The 24239-nt window shown below is 46.6% G+C and overlaps 1 protein-coding gene across 2 annotated transcripts in view; it reads right to left on the reverse strand.

Annotated features, from left to right (window-relative positions):
- LOC134615275 (uncharacterized) overlaps positions 1-24239 on the reverse strand; it is a 43002-nt gene that overhangs the window by 18173 nt on the left and 590 nt on the right. Inside the window, exon 1 of one of the 2 annotated variants that reach the window (XM_063459762.1) lies at positions 24046-24163. The exons of the other annotated variant lie outside the window; for it this stretch is intronic. Within the exon in view, the coding sequence (XP_063315832.1) occupies positions 24046-24109 (64 nt within the window). The 5' untranslated portion in view covers positions 24110-24163. Of the gene's footprint in view, positions 1-24045; positions 24164-24239 lie in introns of those variants that run through there. 2 annotated transcript variants of the gene reach the window in all.

The following is a 24239-nucleotide window of genomic DNA, read 5'->3' on the forward strand; positions in this document are numbered from 1 at the left end:
TTTAGACCATCGTATCATGCTTCCTTTGCTTTGCTGTCTGAGCGGTAAAACAGCAAATATGAAGCCTCCTGTCATGTTATAAAATTGTAGATTATACTAGCTTTAGTGTAACTATAATCTTAATTTTATTAATGACAAGAGGCAAATATTTCCCTCCCAGTTTCTCCCTCCCCTTATTCTTTGTTTGCTTTAAGTTGACCTATTTTAGGTGTTGGTCTGTTCTGCAGGGCTGTGGTAGATAGGTCAGGTAATTGTCTTCCTGGGGAAGTCAGGGTGTGATTTCATGGATGTTGTACTGTCTGTGATTGATTATGGGTATTCATGTTTTTCACAGTACATTTCATTCACTAATCTGAGTTTTCGACTCTGCTTATCTTGTTTAAGTTTAATGGTTCGGCTTCTGATCCAAGTTCAAGACTTTCTTCGGGATAAAGTTCAAGGGTTCATCTACTGGTCCACGTTCATTTCGAGTTTGGATGACAGGCATCGTCTGACTTCGTTTGGTTTCTTCTGATGCTGCTATTGGGTTATATTGTTTATGTACTTTGTTTTGTCACAGTTTGAAAGAGGAAGTATTTGGTTGGGAGGGGCCTTTTATGGTTTCCTTACTTTTTTGTGATTGCTTTTTTTTCTCTCTATGTTAATGTGCTGCTGTGGAGTTCTAGTAAAGAGAGACTTAAGCAAATACTCGCCTCCTGTCATCATTGGCGGATCCAGGGGGGGGGCAACGGGGCAATTGCCCCCCCCGAGATTCTCCCCTGCCGGCTAGTGCAGGGCTGGCATTGCCCAAGCGCCAGCCCTGCAATGTGCCTGCGGACCGGGAGGGAGATCAGTGATCTCCCTCCCCGGTCCGCAGGCACATTACTGACAGCCGACCGGAAGGGGAGGGAGAGAGGACCCGGGAGCTGTTACCAGCAGCTCCTCCGGGTCCTCCTCTCGCGAGATTTGGAGCGTTGCCGCGGTTACCACGGCAACGCTCCAAATCTCGCGAGAGTGAACTCTAGCCCTGGAGCGCGGGCTAGAGTTCACTGGAACCACTGGACCACCAGGGATTCCCCACTGGGACCACCAGGGATCCAGAAATGTCCCCCCTCCTCCTCAATAAAGGTAAGAAGGGAGGGGGGACATAAATATATTTTATTAAATACATTTTTAATTAAAAAGCCTCCCTTCCCTCCTCCCCTCCCCCCATACACACTGACCCCATACACACACTGACCCCATGCACACACTGACCCCATACACACACTGACCCCATACACACACTACACACACTGACCCCATGCACACACTGACCCCATACACACACTACACACACTGACCCCATGCACACACTGACCCCATACACACACTACACACACTGACCCCATGCACACACTGACCCCATACACACACTACACACACTGACCCCATACACACACTGACCCCATACACACACTACACACACTGACCCCATACACACACTACACACACTGACCCCATACACACACTACACACACTGACCCCATACACACACTACACACACTGACCCCATACACACACTACACACACTGACCCCATACACACACTGACCCCATACACACACTACACACACTGACCCCACACACACACACACTGACCCCATACACACAAACACTGCCCCCATACACACAAACACTGCCCCCATACACACAAACACTGCCCCCATACACACAAACACTGCCCCCATATACACACTGCCCCCATATACACACTGCCCCCATATACACACTGCCCCCATATACACACTGCCCCCATATACACACTGTCCCCATATACACACTGTCCCCATATACACACTGTCCCCATATACACACTGTCCCCATATACACACCGTCCCCATATACACACTGTCCCCATTCACACACTGTCCCCATACACACACTGCCCCACACACACTGCCCCACAAACACTGCCTCCATACACACACTGCCCCACAAACACTGTCCCCATACAACACTGTCCCACAAACACTGTCCCCATACAACACTGTCCCACAAACACTGTCCCCATACACACTGCCCCACACACATACTGCCCCGCACACACTGCACACCTATACACACACAGTGCCCTACACACCCTGCTGCCCCCCCATACACACATTGCCCCAAACACACACACACGACCCCCCCATACACACAGTGCCCCCCATACACACACTGCCCCACACATACATACAGTGCCCCCCATACACACACTGCCCCACACAGACATACAGTGCCCCCATACACACACTGCCCCCTAACACACACACTGCCACCCTTACGCACTCACACTCACTTCACCGCTCACACACACACTGCACCTTTCACACACACTTCACCCCTAACACACACCACTTCTCCTATGCCCTATATCCCAGCAGACCCCAGGTAAGTTGTCAAACTGTTCTTAAACGGTATGACTACTTACTCCGGGGTGGGATCCTGGCACTACTGGCACCATAACTACTACACTGAGCTGTAGTGGTTATTGTGCTAGGATTATTTTTTTTAAATAATCTACAAGTGCCCCTCCCGAGATCAGGCTCTGGATCCGCCACTGCCTGTCATTAATAAAATTAAGATTATAGTTACACTAAAGCTAGTATAATCTACAATTTCTAGACATTGCAGGAACAACCTGTGTGTGATTAAAGTTCAATTTACAAAGCAGGAGATACAAACTTTAAAGCAAGTTACATCCACAAACTACCACAACAAGAGGACATAGTCTTAAATTAGAGGGGCAAAGGTTTAAAAATAATATCAGGAAGTATTACTTTACTGAGAGGGTAGTGGATGCATGGAATAGCCTTCCAGCTGAAGTGGTAGAGGTTAACACAGTAAAGGAGTTTAAGCATGCGTGGGATAGGCATAAGGCTATCCTTACTATAAGATAAGGCCAGGGACTAATGAAAGTATTTAGAAAATTGGGCAGACTAGATAAGCCGAATGGTTCTTATCTGACGTCACATTCTATGTTTCTATGTAAGTGTCTGATTAAAATGAAAGCATTTTGTTTTCTTGCAGAATGTGTCAGTCACAGCCAGGGGAGGTATGACTAGGGCTGCTGTGACAAACTTGGTGTATTTATTAGTTATGGTCTCAGCTGCATTGTACGCCCAAATTCAATCTGTGTTTTGCAGACGCTCGATCTTTGTTTGAAGTGCACAGGGAGGGAGAGAACTAGCTTTTCCCTTGGCATCCCCAAGGATATTGTGTCCCAGGATAAGAATACAGGATCCTGAGGATTAATTTACATTCCTCAGTCAGAGCTATGGTATCCCAGCCCTGTTTGCATTTTCATTGGTGTAAATAATTTGTAAATACATTATGTGTGTGTGCTGTCTGGGAGCTCAGAAATAAAGTGGATTTTACACGTGGCCAGTAAGAAGCGTGTCTTGTCACTTTGCTGAGGTTTTTTAAAGTCTTGGATCCATGCATGTTTAAATCTTCCTAAGGAGTCATATGCATCGACGTGTATTGTCAGTGGAACATACATATCCTGGGTTTACCAAACAAACATAACCGTGGTGCGTCGTTGAGCACTTAGCATTGCAGGTTAGGCAAAGAAACCCACGGACCTCTGCAGGCCATAGGCACCAGGGCCATATCGTCACAGCTGCATAAACCGAAACAAAGTGATTTAACTCCTAAATGGCAGAGAATCGAGCAGTGAGACTTCAGAGGCATGATCTATACACCAGCACTGCTTCATTATGCTAAAGTTGTTTTCGTGGCTATAGTGTCCCTTTAACCCCTTAAGGACACATGACATGTGTGACATGTCATGATTCCCTTTTATTCCAGAAGTTTGGTCCTTAAGGGGTTAAGCTTACAGCAAGCCCCCTATAGAGCAATATCAGGTGTTACAATTCAGGTTGTTTTCCATGTCTATAAAAGTTGACATTTTGCCAATTTTCAGGTGAAGTTACACAGTTGGATTCTGTAATAATTTTACCACATGACAGGAGGCTTCATATTTTGCATTAACTCTCTTTACTAACTCCAAATAGCAGTAAAGAAAAGGAGTGAAAACATTAACCAATCAAAAAATAGTAGGAGGTATAGTATTCACAGTAATGAGGCTCCTCCCCCTCTTTCTTTACTGCTCCATCAGCAGACAGGTCAGAGTTTCAGGCTCTTCCCTTTTATTTAGATTGTATTCTCTATGTTATATGCTAATTTTCGATTTCCTTATTCTGTTTTCTTCTGGGAATCTTCTCCCTTCTATCCTGGGGGTTTTTTCCCCTTTCATTTTAAGTTTATTTTACGTTATTTACGTTTATATGTGTATATGTGTTAGACTTTCCCCTCAGGATACCTCCGTTTTTCATTCCTCGTTTTCGCTGTCCCCCCAGCTTGTTTCTCCCTCAGGGTAACGCTCACCCTGTTCCCTAGCACTCCCTCGCGGCTCACCAGCCGCATTCTGTTCGCCGACACGCCGGGAAACTTCTCTCCCGGTTTTTGTTCCGGCGGCCATCTTGGATCTCGCGTCTCGCGAGATTCACGGCCGCCATTTTGGGAGTTCCTCGATCTCCGCAGTGTCGGCCTGCAGAGCTCACCCAGTCGTCGATATCCTTCCTTCAGCTCCCTTTGTTGTTCAGGCAGGGGTCACAGACGTTTTCTGTAGGATAAAGAGGCTGCTGGCCCTTCCTCAGTGGTGAGTCCACTGTCATTATTATTTCCTATTCCTACTCACTGACCGGGTGGATTTTGTGCCACCATCTATTACAACAGGGTGAAGCCCTTAATGCACTGCTGCCATCAGGTGGATTTCGTGCCACCTACATATATGTATATGCTACAGGGGCATCCCAACCCCATATTGATGTCATTTTAAGGTGGATTTCGTGCCATCCTCTCAGTTATTATACATATATTTCTGGGTGCGGCCCAGCAAGAAAACCCAATTTACCCTGCTGGGGTTTTCGAGTATTGGTACTTGTAACTACACTACATCACACCCTGCTGGGGTGTTACTACCGATCTTATTACTCGTTTGAGTGCATATTATATCTACTGACCCCTAGCCCATCTACCCTGTGCCAACACCATAACCACTATGGAAGCATCTCAAACACCTGCGGACTTCCAGTCCATGATTGCAGAAGCCATCTCCACCTCTATGGAGAAAGCACTGTCCAGAGTCATGTCGGCATCTACCGACAAACCCAAAAAGGCCACGCTCACGCTACCTCAAGACGAGGACTCTGAGGCCTCAGAGTCACACGTACTGGCAGACCCTCGCCCCGCCAAACGCCACTGGAAAGGCGAGAAAGCGGGCGATACTCCAGCTAAGGGTAAAGCACCCAAACGCCATAGACCAGCCCCACCCACACCTGCCCACTACTCCTCGGATGAGGGGGAAGAACACTCACATTCTATGGCCGTACTAGACGAGTGGCAGGCCGCGGACTCTGATCCGCAAGATGACAATTGGGACTCGGACTCCGGCTCCCATACGGGCCTCTTACGAGGCACCTTCCTAGATCACAGCCAGCTACCAGACGACCTCGCTCCTACCCAGGAAGACGAGGCCATCCTAGACCCCACAGGGCAACGTCTTTTTGACCCTCGCAATATCCGCCACCCACGCTCCGGGGACTGGACACCCCCTGACCACCTCTCCCAATTTATGCACCGCTGGCTTCGCAAACCACTGGATAAAACGGTGCGCAACCGTCTACGCTCGGAATGCCCACGTCCCTCACTTCCCGACCATGTTACTCAAACCCCGGAGTTTGACCAGGTGATGAACACCTTTATGTCCCGAGGTGGCCGAGACCCCCGACGGGGCGTGGAGAAGGGATTCCACGGGGTCCAAGACAAGCTGCTGGACGCCATCGGCCCGCTCTCCCGCATACTATACCTAGCAGACGATGCTTTCACTAGGGCCGATCAATTCGACTCTAGCATGGTCAAAGAATGGGCACATGACATCAGAGAATGGGCACAAAGGTGCTTCTGTTTCGTTGGCAATACCAACGTAGCACTCTCCTCTGAGAGGCGCAAGGCAGCTTTACTCCGTATTGACGGAAAACTGGTGGAATTGGGCACCAAAGAACTGGGACCGTTGGCACAGGGCAAACTATTTGGGGAACCCTTCTTAAAAGAGCTGAACAAACATGTCAATATTTTTACGTCCCTGAATAAGGCTCAGACATCCATGAAGCGAGTCTTCAGAGGTTACCCCAGTCGGGGTGTTTTTGGACGGGCTGGCCGCTACAGGGGCCGCGCAGCCAGCCGATTCTGGCCTTCTGGCCCCCGGTCATACAGACCACAGCCCTTCTACCCAGAAGTGGGCTCCAGACCTCCATTCTCCTATACCCGAGGAGCAGACCGAGGCAGAGGACCTCGTAGCCGTGGCAGAGCACGCTTCCCCACAGGTAAGCAACATCATGCCTCTTGTTTCACTTTCCCCTTATACTGCAGGCCGTATTGCTCTGTCTTTTCAGGAATGGATAACCATCTCCACAGACGCATGGATCCTCCAGACAGTTCGGGGCTACGTCATCGACTTCGTAGAACCCCCCTACCAACTCACTCCTCCACACCCCATTCAATGCTCCCAGGAGGACCGCCGTCTGATCGACGACGAACTACGAGAGCTCCAAACGAAAGGGGCGATAGAACCGGCTCACGACGGACAGGGTTTCTTCAGCAACATTTTCCTAGTAAAGAAGAAATCTGGGGAGTTCCGTCCGGTTATAAATTTGAAAGGACTCAACGCTTTCGTGATGTACAGGCACTTCAAGATGGAGGGCATCCATCTTCTGAGAGATCTTCTACAAGACAGGGACTGGTTTACGAGGCTAGACCTCAAGGACGCTTATCTGTCGGTTCCCGTCCACACATCTTGCCGTCAATTCCTCAGATTCCTATGGCAAAACCAACCCTGGCAGTTCACATGCCTCCCTTTCGGCCTCAGCTCAGCACCGTGGTGCTTCACAAAGCTTCTCAAACCAGTTGTATCACGACTACGAACGCAAGGAATTCGGTGCATTATATACCTGGACGACCTGCTACTGTTCTCCTCAGACAGGTACAGTCTAAGGCAACACACACGATATACCATTCAACTCCTGACGTCCCTAGGCTTCGTGGTAAATTACCAAAAATCGGAACTATCCCCAACTCAGACGATTCAATTCCTGGGCTTCGAGATAGACTCCAGGACCAGCACCTTACGACTCCCAGGCTCGAAGATCACAACCATCAAGAAGGAACTACGCAGGGTCATCCGCTGCCACACCATTCCCCTCCGCACCCTAGCTCGGATAGTGGGCCTACTGTCCGCTTCGATTCAGGCGATCTTCCCAGGCCCACTACACTACAGGGCGATGCAACATCTCAAGGCCTCCTTTCTTCGCCAGAACCCTTCCTACGACCAGAACATTCCGGTAACGGAAGAAATCAAGGAAGAACTCGGATGGTGGTTGGACAGCATGGAGGCTTGGAACGGCCGAGCCATCTTCGGGAATTCTCCCGACATCGTTCTGGAATCAGACGCCAGCCTTTGGGGCTGGGGCGCCACAGGCGAGGGCGGATCGACAGGAGGCACTTGGACTTCACGAGAAACCAACCTCCACATAAACTGCTTAGAACTCCTGGCTGGGTCGTTTGCGATCCGCAGCTTGGCAAAAGACCGCACGGACTGCTGCATCCTCCTCCGGATGGACAACGTCTCAGCGGTCCGCTACATCAATCGCCTGGGAGGAGCACGATCCAGGCTCCTATCAAAAATCACGAAGGACATCTTCGAATTTTGCCTACCCCGGAGAATCTCCCTGGTGGCAGAATACCTCCCGGGAGACACGAACCTGACAGCGGACTGGTTCTCACGCCACTGGCGGGACAACAGCGACTGGAGACTGGACCCAGCGATCTTCCAACGTCTTTCGGCCAGGAGGGGTCCCCTCCACCTAGACCTCTTTGCTTCACGCAACAACAGGCAGACAGACGAGTACTTCAGCTGGCTCCCAGATCCAGGGAGCAAGGCAGTAGATGCGTTTCTACAACCCTGGCCACCCACGGGGGCGTATGCCTTTCCCCCATTCGCCATGGTGGCGAGGACGATGCAATACCTGAAGACCCAACGCGGGTCCCTGATCCTCATCTCACCCCTATGGCCGGGCCAACCATGGTTCCCGGATCTTCTGGCAGCAGCCTACAAGGATCCTCTCCTCATACCGTCCTACCCGACACTCCTTACGGATCCCAAAGGGAACCAACACCCGCTCATCCTGGAAGGCCGTCTCACGCTGATGGCTTGGACACTTTCAGGGGAGCCTGGCAAACCGAAGACTTATCGCAAACGTCTCGAGACCTCCTCTGGGACTCATGGGCACCAGGAACCAGACGATGTTACCTATCAGCATGGAACTCCTGGTCTACTTGGTGCAGTGAACGGAATTTCGATCCCTTTACGGCACCTATAACAGCCATTTTGAATTTCCTCTCGCACCTCTTCTCCACGGGCCGATCTTATCGATCCCTCAACGTCATACGATCCGCTATTTCGGCAGCCCACGTTCCGACCCAGGGGATCCCCGTTGGAAAAGACCCACTGGTATGCCGTCTTCTCAGAGGCATCAGACTACAGAGGCCTCCAAAACCTAAATACTCCCGACTATGGGACGTCGAGATTGTTCTACAATTCATTAGGGACTGGCCGGACAACAACAGACTTTCGCTCCGACAGCTATCAGCTAAACTGACACTTCTACTTTGTTTGGTCTCATTCCGCAGAGTCTCGGACGTACGAGCATTCGACATCGATGCCTTTTCGGTCTCCCCAGAGGGAGTTACCTTCCAAATTTCACGCCGTACTTAATCCGATTCCACATCGGTCTTCTACCCTTTTTTCCCTACAGAGCCGCTTCTCTGCGTGGTGTCCACCCTGCATCGATACGTGGAAGTCACATCCCGATTGCGGGTCTCACCTTCGGGCCAACTCTTGGTATCCTACGTTAGACCTCACGTACCAGTCTCTACCACCACCTTGGCCAGGTGGGTAAGATGGATTCTATCTCTGGCGGGCATAGAGGAGACCTTCGGAGCCCACTCCGTCCGGGGTGCGGCGGCCTCATCAGCCTTCACCGCAGGCGCGTCCCTGGCAGACATCCTACGAGCCGCAGATTGGTCACGAGAATCTACTTTTCGGACCTTCTATTTCCGCCCGAACCCGGGGGCAACCACGTCTCTCCTGTTTCAGCGTTAAAAATGCTAAATATGAAGCCTCCTGTCATGTGGTAAAATTGAAGATTATGCTAGCGCTAGTGTACCTATAATCTTAATTTTAATAATGACAGGAGGCGAGTATTTTCCCACCCTCCACACCCTCGAGGAAGGAGATCCTATGTAAGTATACCTATACTCTGAAGGATGAGATCTCATGTAAGTATACCTATACTCTGTATATTCCTTCCTTTTGCTCTGTCTCCTTACTCAGCTATCTTAATCAGATTTGTACCTTGTTTAGATACAGCTTGGTTTTCTAATCACCGTCATACTTAGACTAGTTTTACAAAATTGTTAGTGGAATCTGTGTTGGGTTTATTACATCACTGCAACCAGTTACCAGACCGGTTCCTAACCTTCTTCACGCTCTTTTCCAGCATAACTTCAAGACGTTACAGCTTACGTTCAGGATGGACATGTTTGGACCTTCCTTCAACTGCCGGGAATTCGTATTTGGGAATGTCACCCGTTGTTACATGTTTGGACCATCCTCTAACCTCTAGGACTTCGCACTTTGGAAAGTCACCCGTTGGTGCATGTTTCAAGACTTTTCTCCGTTTCTTTGAATATTTTATGTGTCTTTGATGTCGCTTGGAAAGAGGGGGAGGAGCCTCATCACTGTGAATACTATACCTCCTACTATTTTTTGATTGGTTAATGTTTTCACTCCTTTTCTTTACTGCTATTTGGAGTTAGTAAAGAGAGTTAATGCAAAATACTCGCCTCCTGTCATTATTAAAATTAAGATTATAGGTACACTAGCGCTAGCATAATCTTCAATTTTATGCTAGATCTTTTGTATTGTGCAAATTCTGTAATAGTTTATCAGCACGTTGTCCTAAATGATAGGTTTATACCTTCTGCTGGAATGCCCACTCTGTACTCAGTAGGTTGAGGTACAATATTACACTTTGCTATTTACCAATCACTTCACATATTGAATTCTATTTATCATTTCTTTGTCTCCTTTTTTTCTTGTTTTTATGATTGACATACTATTATACGTTACAATTTTTGAAGTTATGGGATTTCACTTCATTTGTAAACTGTCTATATAGAAATAGGCTTAGACCATTTTGCCCATGTTGACGTGTTAGTTGTCACTAGGTTCATTAGTCAACACAAGAAAGTCTCCAGGCACTCAAGGTGTTCATGATGCAGGCAGTTTTAATATAACAAAACGGACAAAGACCTCTTAGCAGGTCGAAACGTTGCTGCTTCTTTTTTGTTCTACTAAAACCGCCTGCGGCTTGAACACATTGAGTGCCTGGAGAATTTCTTGTGTTGCCTTATCGTTGTGGGACTGCTAGTCCTGCTCCGGAGCACTGGGTGGCTGCTGGGAATGAGTGCAGCTCCTATTGTCATTTTTGCAATATACTAGGTTTATTAATGACCAACATACATTTCTCTCTTTCCTCAGTATATATTAAATGGACACTCCAACTGCCCAAATACAAAATAAATAAAAATCACTGTTTAGTAGATACACCTCACAGTAAAACTTTAATGTATTTAATTATGCACTCTCATGTTGAAGTTATATCTAAAAACAGCTTGTAAAAGTTACAGATCTCTTGTCTGCTGCCTTTGCAAGCCCTCCCCTTCTAACCCCGCCCAGACTTTCTGTGGCTGTCCAATCACAGACTTCACAATGCAGCTCAATGGGAAGTCTTGTTAAGGCAGGTGCTCTGGGCAATTGCTGCCTCTTGAGTTTAGTCCAACTAAGCTAACCAAAGCAGGAAGTAACAGTACCTGTGCTCTGCTTGAAAAGACAAGGGGTGTAACCAGGTTAATTTATAGAAGTGTCAGTTTCTATTGAAATCTGCACTTTTTGCAAAACGAAAAATATAAGACACAGTCTTCATACATAAAGCTTTTCAGCAAGCTAAAGTGCTCTAGGGGTCTGGAGGGACCTTTAAATATGATCCGATGGCAAGAGAAATGCAAATGTTTTCTGCAAAAAAAAACCTTGCAAACAATCTGCAATAGGATGACTCAGGACAAGGTGCTCAAAGGGTACATTTAGACATATGTTTCAAGTTTTTTTTTCGGATATAAAATCCACCTCTATAAAATGAAGGGTTTTAGCCCTCAATGAAATATCAATGGAAAAAGAAGAGTAACCGTTGCTCTGTTCTTGCAGACTAGCCGGCAAATAAATAGGTGTCAGTAAGCTTGGTGAAATGTATGGATAGGCGAGTTCTGCTACCACTGCATATCTCTGTTACTAAGTCCTGCTACCAGTCCCTTTCTGTATGACTCTATGTATTTTCTGTGATGGAGATGCCCTCTAGTGGCGCATTGAAATAATAAAAATAATTGGAAAATGAAAGCTTTGGCTCCGTCTGATTTGGGACTGTACTCTCTCTCACTTCATATCCTCACTTGAATGGGGCTGATCAGTTGTCAAATATAAACAGATATAACTGATAACTTAAATGATACTATAGTCGTCATTGTTACTTTAGCTGAATGAAGCTGTTTTGGTGTATAGATGGTGCCTCTGAAGTCTCACTGCCCAATTCTGCCATTTAGGAGTTAAATCACTTTCATTTCTGTTGATGAAGCCGTAGCCACAACACCCCTGGCTATGACTGACACAGCCTGCGTAAAAACACAATGTTTCATTTTCAACTAGATCTTAACTTTCTTTACTCTTAGCTCTGTAAATTGAACTATAAAGGAAGTGTAAACAGTAGTTTTTAGGAAGACTGTGTGAGTGTGAGCCAGGGGAGGTGTAGCTAGGGCTGTATAAACAAAGTGACCTAACTCCGAGATGGCAGAGAATTGAGCAGAGAGAAGACATTGGTGTGATCTATGCCTGCCGAAGGATCCAAGAAATGCCTCAGGAGATCAGCCATTTGCTGGGTGCTGCGGGGGCTCAGTATATTTTCTGACACCTCTTGGTAACCAATAAATAATACAAAAAGCTACCTGGGCCCTTTATATATTAAAGGCAAACTAGAGGCTAGGAATCCAAACTTGTAGTCCTACCACTACAGCTCCCTATAGTGCCCTCCTTGCTCGTGCAACCACCTCCCCCCCTCAGCTCTGAAACCCTGTGCCACTTACCTGAATCCAGCGCAGAACTTCCTCAGCGCTGGGTCAGACTCCACCTTCGCTCCTCCTTCCCCTGACGTTGACCTAATGCATATGTGCGGCGAGAGCACAACTTTCCTATGTATAATGCTTTGCTATGGGGTTTTGGGTGACGCTGGATGTCCTCATGCAGAGCGTGAAGATGTCGTGTCAAAACTTGCCTAACACCCCGGACCTCCCCCTAGTAGACAGCCTCTAGTAAACAGCCACTAGAGGTGAAGTTAACACTGGATAGTAATTGTGACCGCAGCCAAAATCAACAGGGGTTTCGTAAGGACATTTTATGTAGGGCCCTGGACTATTCCGATGTTTGAGTCACCCTGTGTCCATTGTGAGTGCAGGGTGTGTGTGTAATGTGGCTGTTTGGGGTTAAATGTTTGTGCGCTCTCCTGTCTTCCTAATGCTTGCAATATACTAGGTGAATCTGGTTGTAGAGCCTGTACAGCGCCACCTGTTGGTTGCAATGATCTAGCAACAGCTATATGCACTACCTGAATAGCACGGATTGGTTGGCATGTCTTCCCCATTCCTTTATAAATATGTTATTATGCTATTATTATGTTTGTCACAGCAATCTAAATGTTATGATCATATCTGCTAGTCCCAAGTAAAATAAAGTGTTGTATGTTAGGTCCTTTTGGAACTTGTGTCCTGTGTGGATTTTAAGGGATCCTAGTGACAGAGTCTTCGGACCTGTGTGTTGGTTGCAGGATCCCTCTAGCATTGGGGTAAATCAAGAGAGCTAGACCTGAGAGCTGCAGTTGCCTTTATAAAGGCAATAACTATAATCACTGTAAGCAGAGCTGCAGCAGAATAGGCAGAGGGGATGATACCTGCCTGGAAGGAAAGCTGCAGAGGAATAGGCAGAAGGGATGATACCTGCCTGGAAGGAGAGCTGCAGAGGAATAGGCAGAAGGGATGATACCTGCCTGGAAGAAGGGCTGCAGAGGAATAGGCAGAAGGGATGATACCTGCCTGGAAGAAGGGCTGCAGAGGAATAGGCAGAAGGGATGATACCTGCCTGGAAGAAGGGCTGCAGAGGAATTGGCAGAAGGGATGATACCTGCCTGGAAGGAGAGCTGCTGACTGGTCAGGTACAAAAGGACCCCAGTTAAGCTACGACAACTTGGGCAGAAGCGTTCCAGGGTCCCTGCAAGCGACTAGGAAGCGGACTGGGCGGAGGTACTCGGTCGGAGTACAGGAGCTCCATCACAGTAGTTATTGCAGTTTCGCAATAACTGCAATAATTACATTTGCAGGGTTAGGGGGTGGGACACAATGACACAATGAGCTGATGTCGTTTCGGTGTCTATAGTGTCCTTTTAACGTTCTTAAAGCAGCACTGTCATGGCCGAATACCCTTTTTTTTTTTACTCCCCTACCGACTCCACTAATTGATCCCCTAGTCACCCCCAAATGCCCCTAATTTTGTGCCCACCTGAGCGGTGGGTGGGGGCCCTAAATGAAAATTCCATAGAACTTTCCCACGCTGTGTAAAATGACTAGCACTCTGATTGATTTAATTCCAAGTCAACCAATCAGAGTGCTGTGAGCCTAATTGCAGGGCTGCGGAGCTCAGGCTGCGCCGTGGCCTCGCTGAGTGAAGATGGATTAATTTTTTTAGCGTCAGGATTTTTCTTTTTTGTCTGACTTTTTTTGGGCACTTGGGTTTTTTATTTTATTTTTAAGTTATTACGGTTTTTATTTGCCCTTTTTTGGGGCTGAAAAATTAAGATTTTAGAAAAAAGAAGACATCAAATGGTAAGTTTTATATTTTTTTTACAGGTAGTTAGTTATTTAATTCTCCCCTCACTATTTTTAGGGTGAGGGGGCTAGGTAGGGGATTATTTTTTATTTGGGTGGTGGGGTGACTAGGGGCTTGGGCCACTGACTGCTCACTGTTTAACAGACATGATCCTACTCGCGGTATTGCGAGTAGGTGCAGCATTTACTAATAATAAGTAATCTTTACTTAGTATTAGTAAATGTGGCTGAAAGACCAATTTAGGTCTTTCAGCCTTTTGGTAGATAGCTCCCTAATACCGTGGGAATTAGGGAGCTATCTACTAAGTGGCTGCAAGATGCAGTTGCAGCACGAATAGGATCAGAGTTTCATTCATTAGAATGAAATTCCGATCCGAACAAAGTCCCGAATTGCGTTCCAACACGAATGGAGAAACAGTTCTCATTCTGTTAGGATGTTTTGCCGGCGTTCTGTCTAAGTGACAGGACATTCGGCAATACTGACAGGAAGCATCGCGGGAACAGGGAGAAAAGCTAGGAATTGTGGGAAAATTTATCTGACCACTGGAAATGAAGCACACTTTGCTCCTCCGCTGGTCAGAGATGGTCAGGCGTAGGAAACCTCCATAAGACAAATAGTCCCAAACTTTGTCTTATGTTGTAAAGAAAACTAGAGCAGACAGGAAGAAATGAAGAACAGATCCTGACAGAGGGAGAGAAGAGGAATCGATTAAAGAAAGGTAAGTTCGGCATGACAGTGCTGCTTTAATGTAGTTTAGGCCTATTGAGTCAAGTCATCAGCTTCTGACCTCCAATATATTGCTATCTACATCTTGTACCCTCACAAGTGTTCAACTCCCGCTTTCACCTGGTTTTGACATGATATCAATGTATAGGTCCTACATATGTTTCTGGCATGTCCATGAATTTATTGTGAGATATTTTTGAGAAATATGTAACAGATTTAATGGATTTTTTCCTTTTTTATGGTTGAACATTCCATATCTTTCATTGGTGTTCTTTTCCTGGAGATGTGGTTTTCGGTTCCTCCATTTGGTATTGGGTTCATAGGAATCAAATTTAAAAGAATTTGCTCTGTCATGAAGTTAATGAGGGCACAGTTATTAAATTATGAAATGTGAGCCAGTGCTGACAGTGACATTCAATATGGTGATAAAAGGCTTAATTATAGGCGAGTTTAATGGAATGTTTATAATATCATTTACCATTTCTGATTCATGATATGCGTGGAGATCATGTCACTGCCGGGAGTGAGACTTGGGCTGTGAGAGTCACTCAGAACAAGATGGAAGTTGTCAACTTGGGTCAATACTGTTTGATCTCAAAGTCATTTCATTCTTTTTTGTTTTTCTGTTTTCCTATGCATGTAAGGTGCTATGCTTTAATAGTCCCATGGTCCTCCGATTGTTTGGTTAGTAGGCTTTATCCAACATGAGGCCAGAGGAAGGGGCCGAGGTGTTCAATATATATAGTTAATGATTACATTCTAGAGGAGGAGGATGAGGAGAGGAGGAGGATGAGGAGAGTGGGGGTTATTTGATAAAGGGACTGCATCCAGGCACTTTAATTATTTCATCTTATTGAAGTTGTTATAGTGCCTGGAGTCCTGGCGCTGTCCTTCCATTCAGTGTTGACTCTAAATATTTATATAAAAAATTGAAGGAGGGAAATCTATAAATGTTTCACACGGAAATAGACTAACAAGGGATTATAAAATGGACGACAGCTCGGATGTTTTACATGGCTAACTGCGTTGTCACCTATCCACCATCTAACTGCGTTGTCACCCATTCCACCATCACGAGCACCAATATAATCCTCCACTCTTCCTCGTCATCCTCCACCAATATAATCCTCCACTCTTCCTCGACATCCTCCACCAATATAATCCTCCACTCTTCCTCGACATCCTCCACCAATATAATCCTCCACTCTTCCTCGACATCCTCCACCAATATAATCCTCCACTCTTCCTCGACATCCTCCACCAATATAATCCTCCACTCTTCCTCGACATCCTCCACCAATATAATCCTCCACTCTTCCTCGACATCCTCCACCAATATAATCCTCCACTCTTCCTCGACATCCTCCACCAATATAATCCTCCACTCTTCCTCGACATCCTCCACCAATATAATCCTCCACTCTTCCTCGACATCCTCCACCAATATAATCCTCCTACCACTGCTTCTAAAATAACCTCCACTCTTCTCACAGCCGCCATGATAATTGATTAAATATTGCTACTGGCAGTGCGTTCCCAAAATGATTAGTGGGACTGGGCACCGATGTTGGCACAGTAGGAGTAGCACGCGGGTGGTATTCCAATGGTAAAGTTCAGACTTCCCTCATGGTATCCACTCCAGTTACTACTGTTCATTTCTGTATGGACCGCACTTTAAGTAGAGAATTATTGTCATGCCGAGAGACGAAAAAATATGTTCTAATGGCATTAAGATCCTGCTGTGATCTTCCTGGCGATATCCAGGCCAAAACATGAAATCACTTCAGGAATATTCCCTATCGGACTTCACAGCTGGCACTTTGCAGTCAGGCAAGTGCCATTTCCCTGGAATACATTAATCCAAGAGCTGCCCAGTGGACTTTCAGCTGCTAAAACTGGATCCGACATTCCAAGAAAGCATTTTACTTGCTCCATAGTCCAGTAATAGTGATTCTTGTTCCACTTCCCATACTGTGCGATGATCACAGTGATGAGTAGGCCAGCCTGGCCTTAGAACCTTAGAAATCCCTTAGATAAAGCGTCTATGTCTAGAATGGTCGTCAGTTTTACCTATTTCTAACTCCGGCATTTAGCTGTCCTATTCTGTGACAGGTTCTGCCTACTCCATCACTGTTTACCTTAGAAAGGAGCAGATTTAGATATTTGATATATTGACCAGGTGGAATGGTGGCATCCCGTGATGTTAAAATTCACTGTGATTTGAATTCTTTGTCTGTCCATGTCTGTGTGCTTGGATATATACAAATGTGCGCAATGGGTGTGGCTAAAAGAGCTGAATTCATCCATTTGAAAGGGCATTTACACGAGGTTTGGTCATTTTATTTCTGAGTAAGATTAGAGATCATTGGAGTACATGTTTAATCATCACTGAATGTATTTAGTAAACCACTAGTCCCTGTTTTGGTAACACCTTTATGTTAAAAGATCCAGTGTGTCGATTTCTGCCGCACCAGATAAGACCTTACAGTCTGTACTTTCCCTACAATAACACAATTATACACCTAGCCGAAGAACTTCGTAAAAAAACACACAATTTGACAAATGATCCAAAATTTTATTAACAGTGTTATATTTTGTGGTTAGCAATGTATAAAATGTAATCATAGCAATGAAATAACTACAGTCAGAAGAAGCCAAGTACTGCTGGTTCGAGACCTTAAAGCAGTTCCGTCACTTTTGGGGTCTTTGTATAGTTTGGTGGGGGGTGACAGGGAAGGGAGGCTGAAGGTAAATATACTAACCTGAAGCTCTCCCTCATGGGGACTGCCACCTTTCTACTGTCTTCAATTCTTCCATCTTCAGCTGTCATTATTATTTATTTATTATTTATAAAGCGCCAACAAGTTCCGCAGCGCTGTACAATGGGACATTAGATGTGCAAAGTACAGCAGGAGGTCTACGGTGGAAGCTGTGAGATCCATAAATCCACTCTCATGACGTGCGCACAGATGTCTCTTTACTAACTCCAGTTCTGCCCATAAGATAATGTGTTGCCTGTTTTGTCTTATGATATCTTTCAACTGTGTTCGAATTTCGGGGAAATCCCAGTGCACTCAATGTAAGCGCTTAATAAACGTGTTATCTTAAAATGCTCAGAAGTGACAGAACTGCTTTAACTGTGGAAAGTCCCGTCCCTGTAAAAAATGAACAAATCGTTTGGAAGCTCAGCTGTATTACTCAGGAACAATGAGATTCATTTGTTTTTATTTACTCCAAATGCCATTCACAATTGTGATTAATAGAGTGGCTTTGGGTAAATGCGCACCCCCCCCCCCCCCCTCTACACCCCACTAGAGTCCCCAGACCACTCTTTAAAACAATATTAACTCACTGTGATTAGGAGTCGGGAGAGGCTTAGAGGTGAATCTAGTCATTTTTCTAATTCCATCTAATGCCTCACCCACATCCTGGTTAAAACATAACTATAATAACACTATATTTAGTTTCACATTGTGAGACTGTGAATGACAGAGAGGTTTGTGGGTAAGAGGATAACTATAATCACTGCCAAACCAACTCTGCCCTTTAAAAATTATATGAAAAGTTATCAAAGGTAAATATAAGAGACATTTCTGTACTTGGGGGATCTTTCAGAACAGGGGCGGACTGACCGGTCGGGCACTTCGGACATGGGCCCGGCGGCACACTCTGAGGGGGGGTTAGAAGAGAGAGGGGTAAGAAGAGAGAGAGGGAGGGGGGTAAGAAGAGAGGGGGGTAAGAAGAGAGAGGGAGGGGGGTAAGAAGAGAGAGGGGGGTTAGAAGAGAGAGGGGGGGTAAGAAGAGAGGGAGGGGGGTAAGAAGAGAGAAGGAGGGGGGTAAGAAGAGAGAGGGAGGGGGTACGAAGAGGAAGGGGGGAAGAAGAGAGGGAGGGGGAGTAAGAAGAGAGAGAGGGGGAAGAAGAGAGGAGGGGGGAGTAAGAAGAGAGGGGGGTAAGAAGAGGGGGAGGAGGGAGTAAGAAGGGAGGGGGGAGTAAGAAGGGGTAAGAAGAGGGGGAGGGGGAGTAAAAAGAGGAAGGAGGGAGTAAGAAGAGGGGGGAGGGAAGAGTAAGAAGAGGGGGAGGGGGGTAAGAAGAGGGGGAGGGGGGAGTATAAAGAGAGGGAGCGGGGGAGTAAGAAGAGGGGGAGGGGGTAAGAAGAGGGGGGAGGGGAGTAAGAAGAGGGGGGAGGGGAGTAAGAAGAGGGGGGAGTAAGAAGAGAGGGGGAGTAAGAAGGGGGTAAAAAGAGGGGGGAGTAAGAAGGGGGATAAGAAGAGGAGGAGGGGGAGTAAAAAGAGGAAGGGGGGAGTAAGAAGAGGGGGAGGGGGAGTAAGAAGAGGGGGTAGGGGGGAGTAAGAAGAGGGGGTAGTAAGAAGAGGGGGGAGGGGGTATGAAGAGGGGCAGGGGGAATAAGAAGAGGGTGTAGGGGGAGTAAGAAGAGGGGGGAGGGGGGTAAGAAGAGGGGGGGAGTAAGAAGAGGGGGGAGTAAGAAGATGGAGGAGTAAGAAGTTACCACGTGGTTACCACGGCAACGTTACGGCTCTTGCGAGAGTAAACTCTAGCCCTGGAGCTGCGGGCTATGGTTCACTCTCAACACTGTGACCACCAGGGATTCCTGGTGGTCGCAGTGGTGAGAGTGAACTCTAGCCCCATAAACACACTGCCCCCACACACCATACACATTCACACACTGCCCCCCATACACACACACACCATACACATTTACACACATTGCCTCACACACACACACACACATACACTGCCCACCCATACACACACAGCCCCCCATACTAACATTGCCACACACATACACAGCCCCCTCATACACACATTTCCCCACACACCCTACACATTCACACACTACACCCCCTCACACACACTGAACCTTTCACACACACTGCACCCCTTACACATTGCACCACTGCTCCTATACCCTACTACAGCCTCATATCCCAGCAGACCCCAGGTAAGTTGTCAAACTGTTCTTAAACGGTTTGACTACTTACTCTGGGAGGGGGGCCCGGCCCTCCTGGCACCATAACGACTACACAGAGCAGCAGTGGTTATTGTGCATGGATTATTTCTTTAAATAATCTACAAGTGCCCCAGTAGCCAGCAAGCCAGCCAGCCCACAGGCCAGCCAGCCAGCCCACAGGCCGGCCAGCCAACCAGCCCACAGGCCAGCCAGTCAGCCCACAGGCCGGCCAGCCAGCCCACAGGCTGGCCAGTAGCCAGCCAGCCCACAGCCCACAGGCCACCAGTTAGGATTACAGCCAGCAAGCCCACAGCCTGTCAACCGCAGACAGCAAGCCACAGCCTGCCAGCCAGCAAGCCACAGCCAGCAAGCCACAGCCTGCCAACCACAGCCAGCAAGCCAACAGCCTGCCAGCCGCAGCCAGCAAGCCCACAGCCTGCCGGCAGTAGCCAGCAAGCCCACAGCCTGCCAGCAAGCCCACAGCCTGCCAGCAAGCCCACAGCCTGCCAGCCGCAGCCAGTAAGGCCACAGCCTTCCAGCAAGCCCACAGACTGCCAGCCAGCAACAGTAATTAAGGTAAGAGGAGCCAACTTGGCCTAGGTATCAGCGAGCTATGTTGTGTTGCTATATTGTGAATAGGAACCAGAGTGTTGGAGAGAACCCCCTCCAGGCCCCATTAGACTCCATTGTAGTCTCTAATGGGACCTTGAGGAAATTCTTTCTAACACACTCTCTAAAGGACACTGAGATAGCCTCTGCTAGAATGCTCCCCCCCTCCATGGCCAGAGTAAGCGCGGAGGGGAGGGGAGGGGTGGGGCCCACGGATCTATTTATGCACCGGGCCCCATGGGTCATGTGTACGCCATTATGTACCAGTGTGGGTGTGTACACGTTATTTGTAGTAGTATGTGTACCAGTGTAGGTGTGTACACGTTATGTGTAGTAGTATGTGTACCAGTGTGGGTGTGTGCACGTTATGGGCAGTAGTATGTGTACTAGTGTGGGTGTGTGTGTGCGCATGTTATGTGTAGTAGTATGTGTACCAGTGTGGGTGTGTGCACGTTATGTGTAGTAGTATGTGTACCAGTGTGGGTGTGTGCATGTTATGTGTAGTAGTATGTGTACCAGTGTGGGTGTGTACACGTTATGGGCAAGCGTATGTGTACCAGTGTGGGTGTGTGTGTGCATGTTATGTGTAGTAGTATATGTACCAGTGTGGGTGCCCATGTCTCCCTTTGTGTCCATATGCCTCCTTGTGTCAATGCTCCCCTGTCCAACCCTGTGTCCATATACACACTTATGTCTTATCCTTCATGTGACCATTTTTGTCTCCATGACTACCTTGTGTCCTCATTTATGTCTATGCCCCCCTGTCCACTCCTGTGTCCATTGTGTCACTTTGTGTCCATGTCCATCCATGTTCCCTTGTCTCTCTTGTGTCTATGTCTCCCCGTATGTCCATGTCTACATGTTCCCCCTGTGTTCATGTCTCTCCCATACCCTCCTAGTGTAAATGTTGCATCCATGCCCTCCTCCATGTCCCTCCCATGTAAACGTCCCCACTTGAGTCCATGTCCACCCTTATGTCCATGCCCCCCTTTGTGTACATGCTCCTCTTCACAGTTGTTCTCCCCTGTGCTTCCATCTCCCCCCGCACCTCCATCTCCTCAGTTTTTTAACCGAGCATCATGGGAGTGAGAGTCCTCCTGAGACCTTACATGCTCTGCCAGGACTTTTGTCAGGTTCTCTGTGGAAGGGGTGGGGGTATAACAAGAAGTGTCTCTATTGGTTCACACACAGCACCCAGCATCAGAGAGAGGATGCTTGGTCCCGCATTGCCTGCAAAACTACTTAAAAAACTAGTTTTAATTCTGACTGGAAAAGACTGTGGGCACAAGTGGAGAGGGAATCTGGTACCGCGGCTGCCTGGCGCCCTTGTTGCTCCGACGCCCTATGCAGCCGCACAGCTCGCACACCCCAAAGGCCAGCCCTGTGTGTGGTTTTATATAGTCTGCGTTTGAATAGCTATGGGTTGATTTCTTCTGGTTATTACCTGATCTTAACAGCCGGCACCAACTTTCACCGTGAGACTAGTTAACGCTCTCTATATAGTGCTAGGTTTGAGACCTGATTGTGATGTGCCTTACACGGTACCCAGTTATTAGGAGGATGGAACGCTTGCTTGGTGAAGTTTTGGGTGCCAGCTTTATACATGGTCAGGATGTTGGCAGTTCGGTGATTGAACCCCAACTGGTATTAATGTAACAGCAACGGATCCTTGCAATGCCTGCATTCTGTGCACTCTGATGGCCACAATGAGAGCTTCCTTACGAAAATAAATAAAAGAAATACATTTAATTATGATAATCAAACAAATAAAAATACATGTTTTTTGAAATAATACTAAGTGGGGAGCAGCATGCATGAGGATTTGAAGGAAAATAAGATGTAACAATTTTCAGTCATTACAGTCTGATACTATTGACAGTTTGTGATTATAATCGTCCGATACAGAATGCACTGAGCAGCCATATTGCTTTTTGTAAGGACGTCTTTCAGGATATATGATACTCTGTTTAATGGACTGGATGGACATTCATTCCTGTTTGACTTCTTTTTAAAACATTTACTTGGAAGGAAATCGCTCAACAAACATTTTTTAGAGTGATAAGATGTACATTGTGTACGTGCACATTTTAGTCGATCCTCTGAAGACAATATGGCTGCTCCCTGCAGGTTTTTAAACAAATAACCGAAGTTTAAATAAAACTGCACAACAAGCTTGCTGGTGATTTGAAGGAAATAAAAATAAAAAATGGAAATATTAAAATAAATTTTGTGAAATGATTTACTGTTGATATGTAAAACGGAGTTAACACATAATTACCGGTGGAAGTAAGCGTCAGCTTGGTAAGAAAGGGAGACAGTTATATTTAGATACATTATTACAGTAATGCGTGCCCACAGGAAGTCATGATGATGTCACTATGTTTCCTGAATACTATGTATTTAAAGGGACACTCCAAGCACCAAAACCATTACAGCGGTAGTTTTTAAACAGTTTGATACCTTCCTGGGGTCTGCAGAGGGCCATACAGCACCAGAAGTGCTTCTGTTAGCGCCGCAGAGCTAAACCATATAGTGCAGAGTCGTCTCATTGGCTGACAGTGTTAGTTGAGCGCCGGCAGCCAATAAGCTAAGCCATTTACTACCAGACTTGCCCTGTGCAGAGAGTTTCTGACTCTCCTGGGGGAGGTGACCGGTGAACAACAGAACTTAGGTGCGTTGTCAGACCATTTAGAAACAGTTTGACTGCTTACCAGGAGTCTGCACCTGGTGCCATAATCAGCAGAGCACTCTGTAGTGGTTATGGTGTGTGGAGTGCTCATGTAATAAGCTCCTGTCCCTACACTGCATTGCTCGCCAAAATAAACCTCATGTTTCATATCAAGCAGAGGTAAGGGTGGCCAGACCTTCTTTTACACAGGTAGAGAGTACATGTTAACTGCGATACAGATAGTAACCCTTAACAGGAAACCAGGTCAAATCATCACAACAAGGATTACCGGACACCGTTTACCAACCGCTAGATGATTCTAATTATTTAGATACAGTCTACAGAGCTGTAAGTACATATGCAAAGAAATCAAACAAGCAAATTACAAAAGGAAAAAAATGAATAAAAGGAACAGAGACAAGAACAGGAGGAGAATCAAGCTCAGAATACGTCAGTAATACATTAGAAAATATGTCATTCATAACAACCCCCCCCCCCCCCATTACAAGCATAGCAAAACCGTCTCTTTTGATAGCCGTGGGAAGTAATTATTATTTTAATTATCATGGAGATATTAAAAATATACGTTACATGAAAAGCAGTTCTTTACCGGCCATGTTTCCTCCTGTTTGACGTACATATTACAGTTTGAAGGGTTAACAATAATGGCTGCACTAAAATGACTTGTAAAATAATCTCTGGTTAAATATTGCTCAAAATACTACAGATATTATTTGGAGAAAGTCACAGCATCCCCCCCCCCCCCTCCCTTCATACTTTGAATTGTTAAGGAATTTCATGTTTTTGTGCCAAATTAGACAAGCTGGAAAAAGTTTTCCAAATCAGCTATTGTTCCTCGGCTATTGTTTCAGCTAACTGTGCTCTAAGTCTCACTATTTTTGTCAATTCGTCACAGTTCACAGTTTAGTTAATAAAGCCTTTGTAAGTGCAATAAATGGTTACCTGTGCCTCCTGTGCCTAGTCCGGATAGCAGAAATAAGACTAACAGAGAAGCTGGCACTGCCATCCTAGGACAGATCTGTACCCGGCGTTGGCTCCGTATACAATGTAACTCACTGAGTGTAACAGTATTAATAATTACAATTTCCTGTTGCAATGTAGGTGTGTCTGCTGGTCGCGTGAGGCACCATGTTTTG

This window comes from Pelobates fuscus, chromosome 6, assembly GCF_036172605.1.
Source record: "Pelobates fuscus isolate aPelFus1 chromosome 6, aPelFus1.pri, whole genome shotgun sequence".
Lineage (NCBI taxonomy): Eukaryota > Metazoa > Chordata > Amphibia > Anura > Pelobatidae > Pelobates > Pelobates fuscus.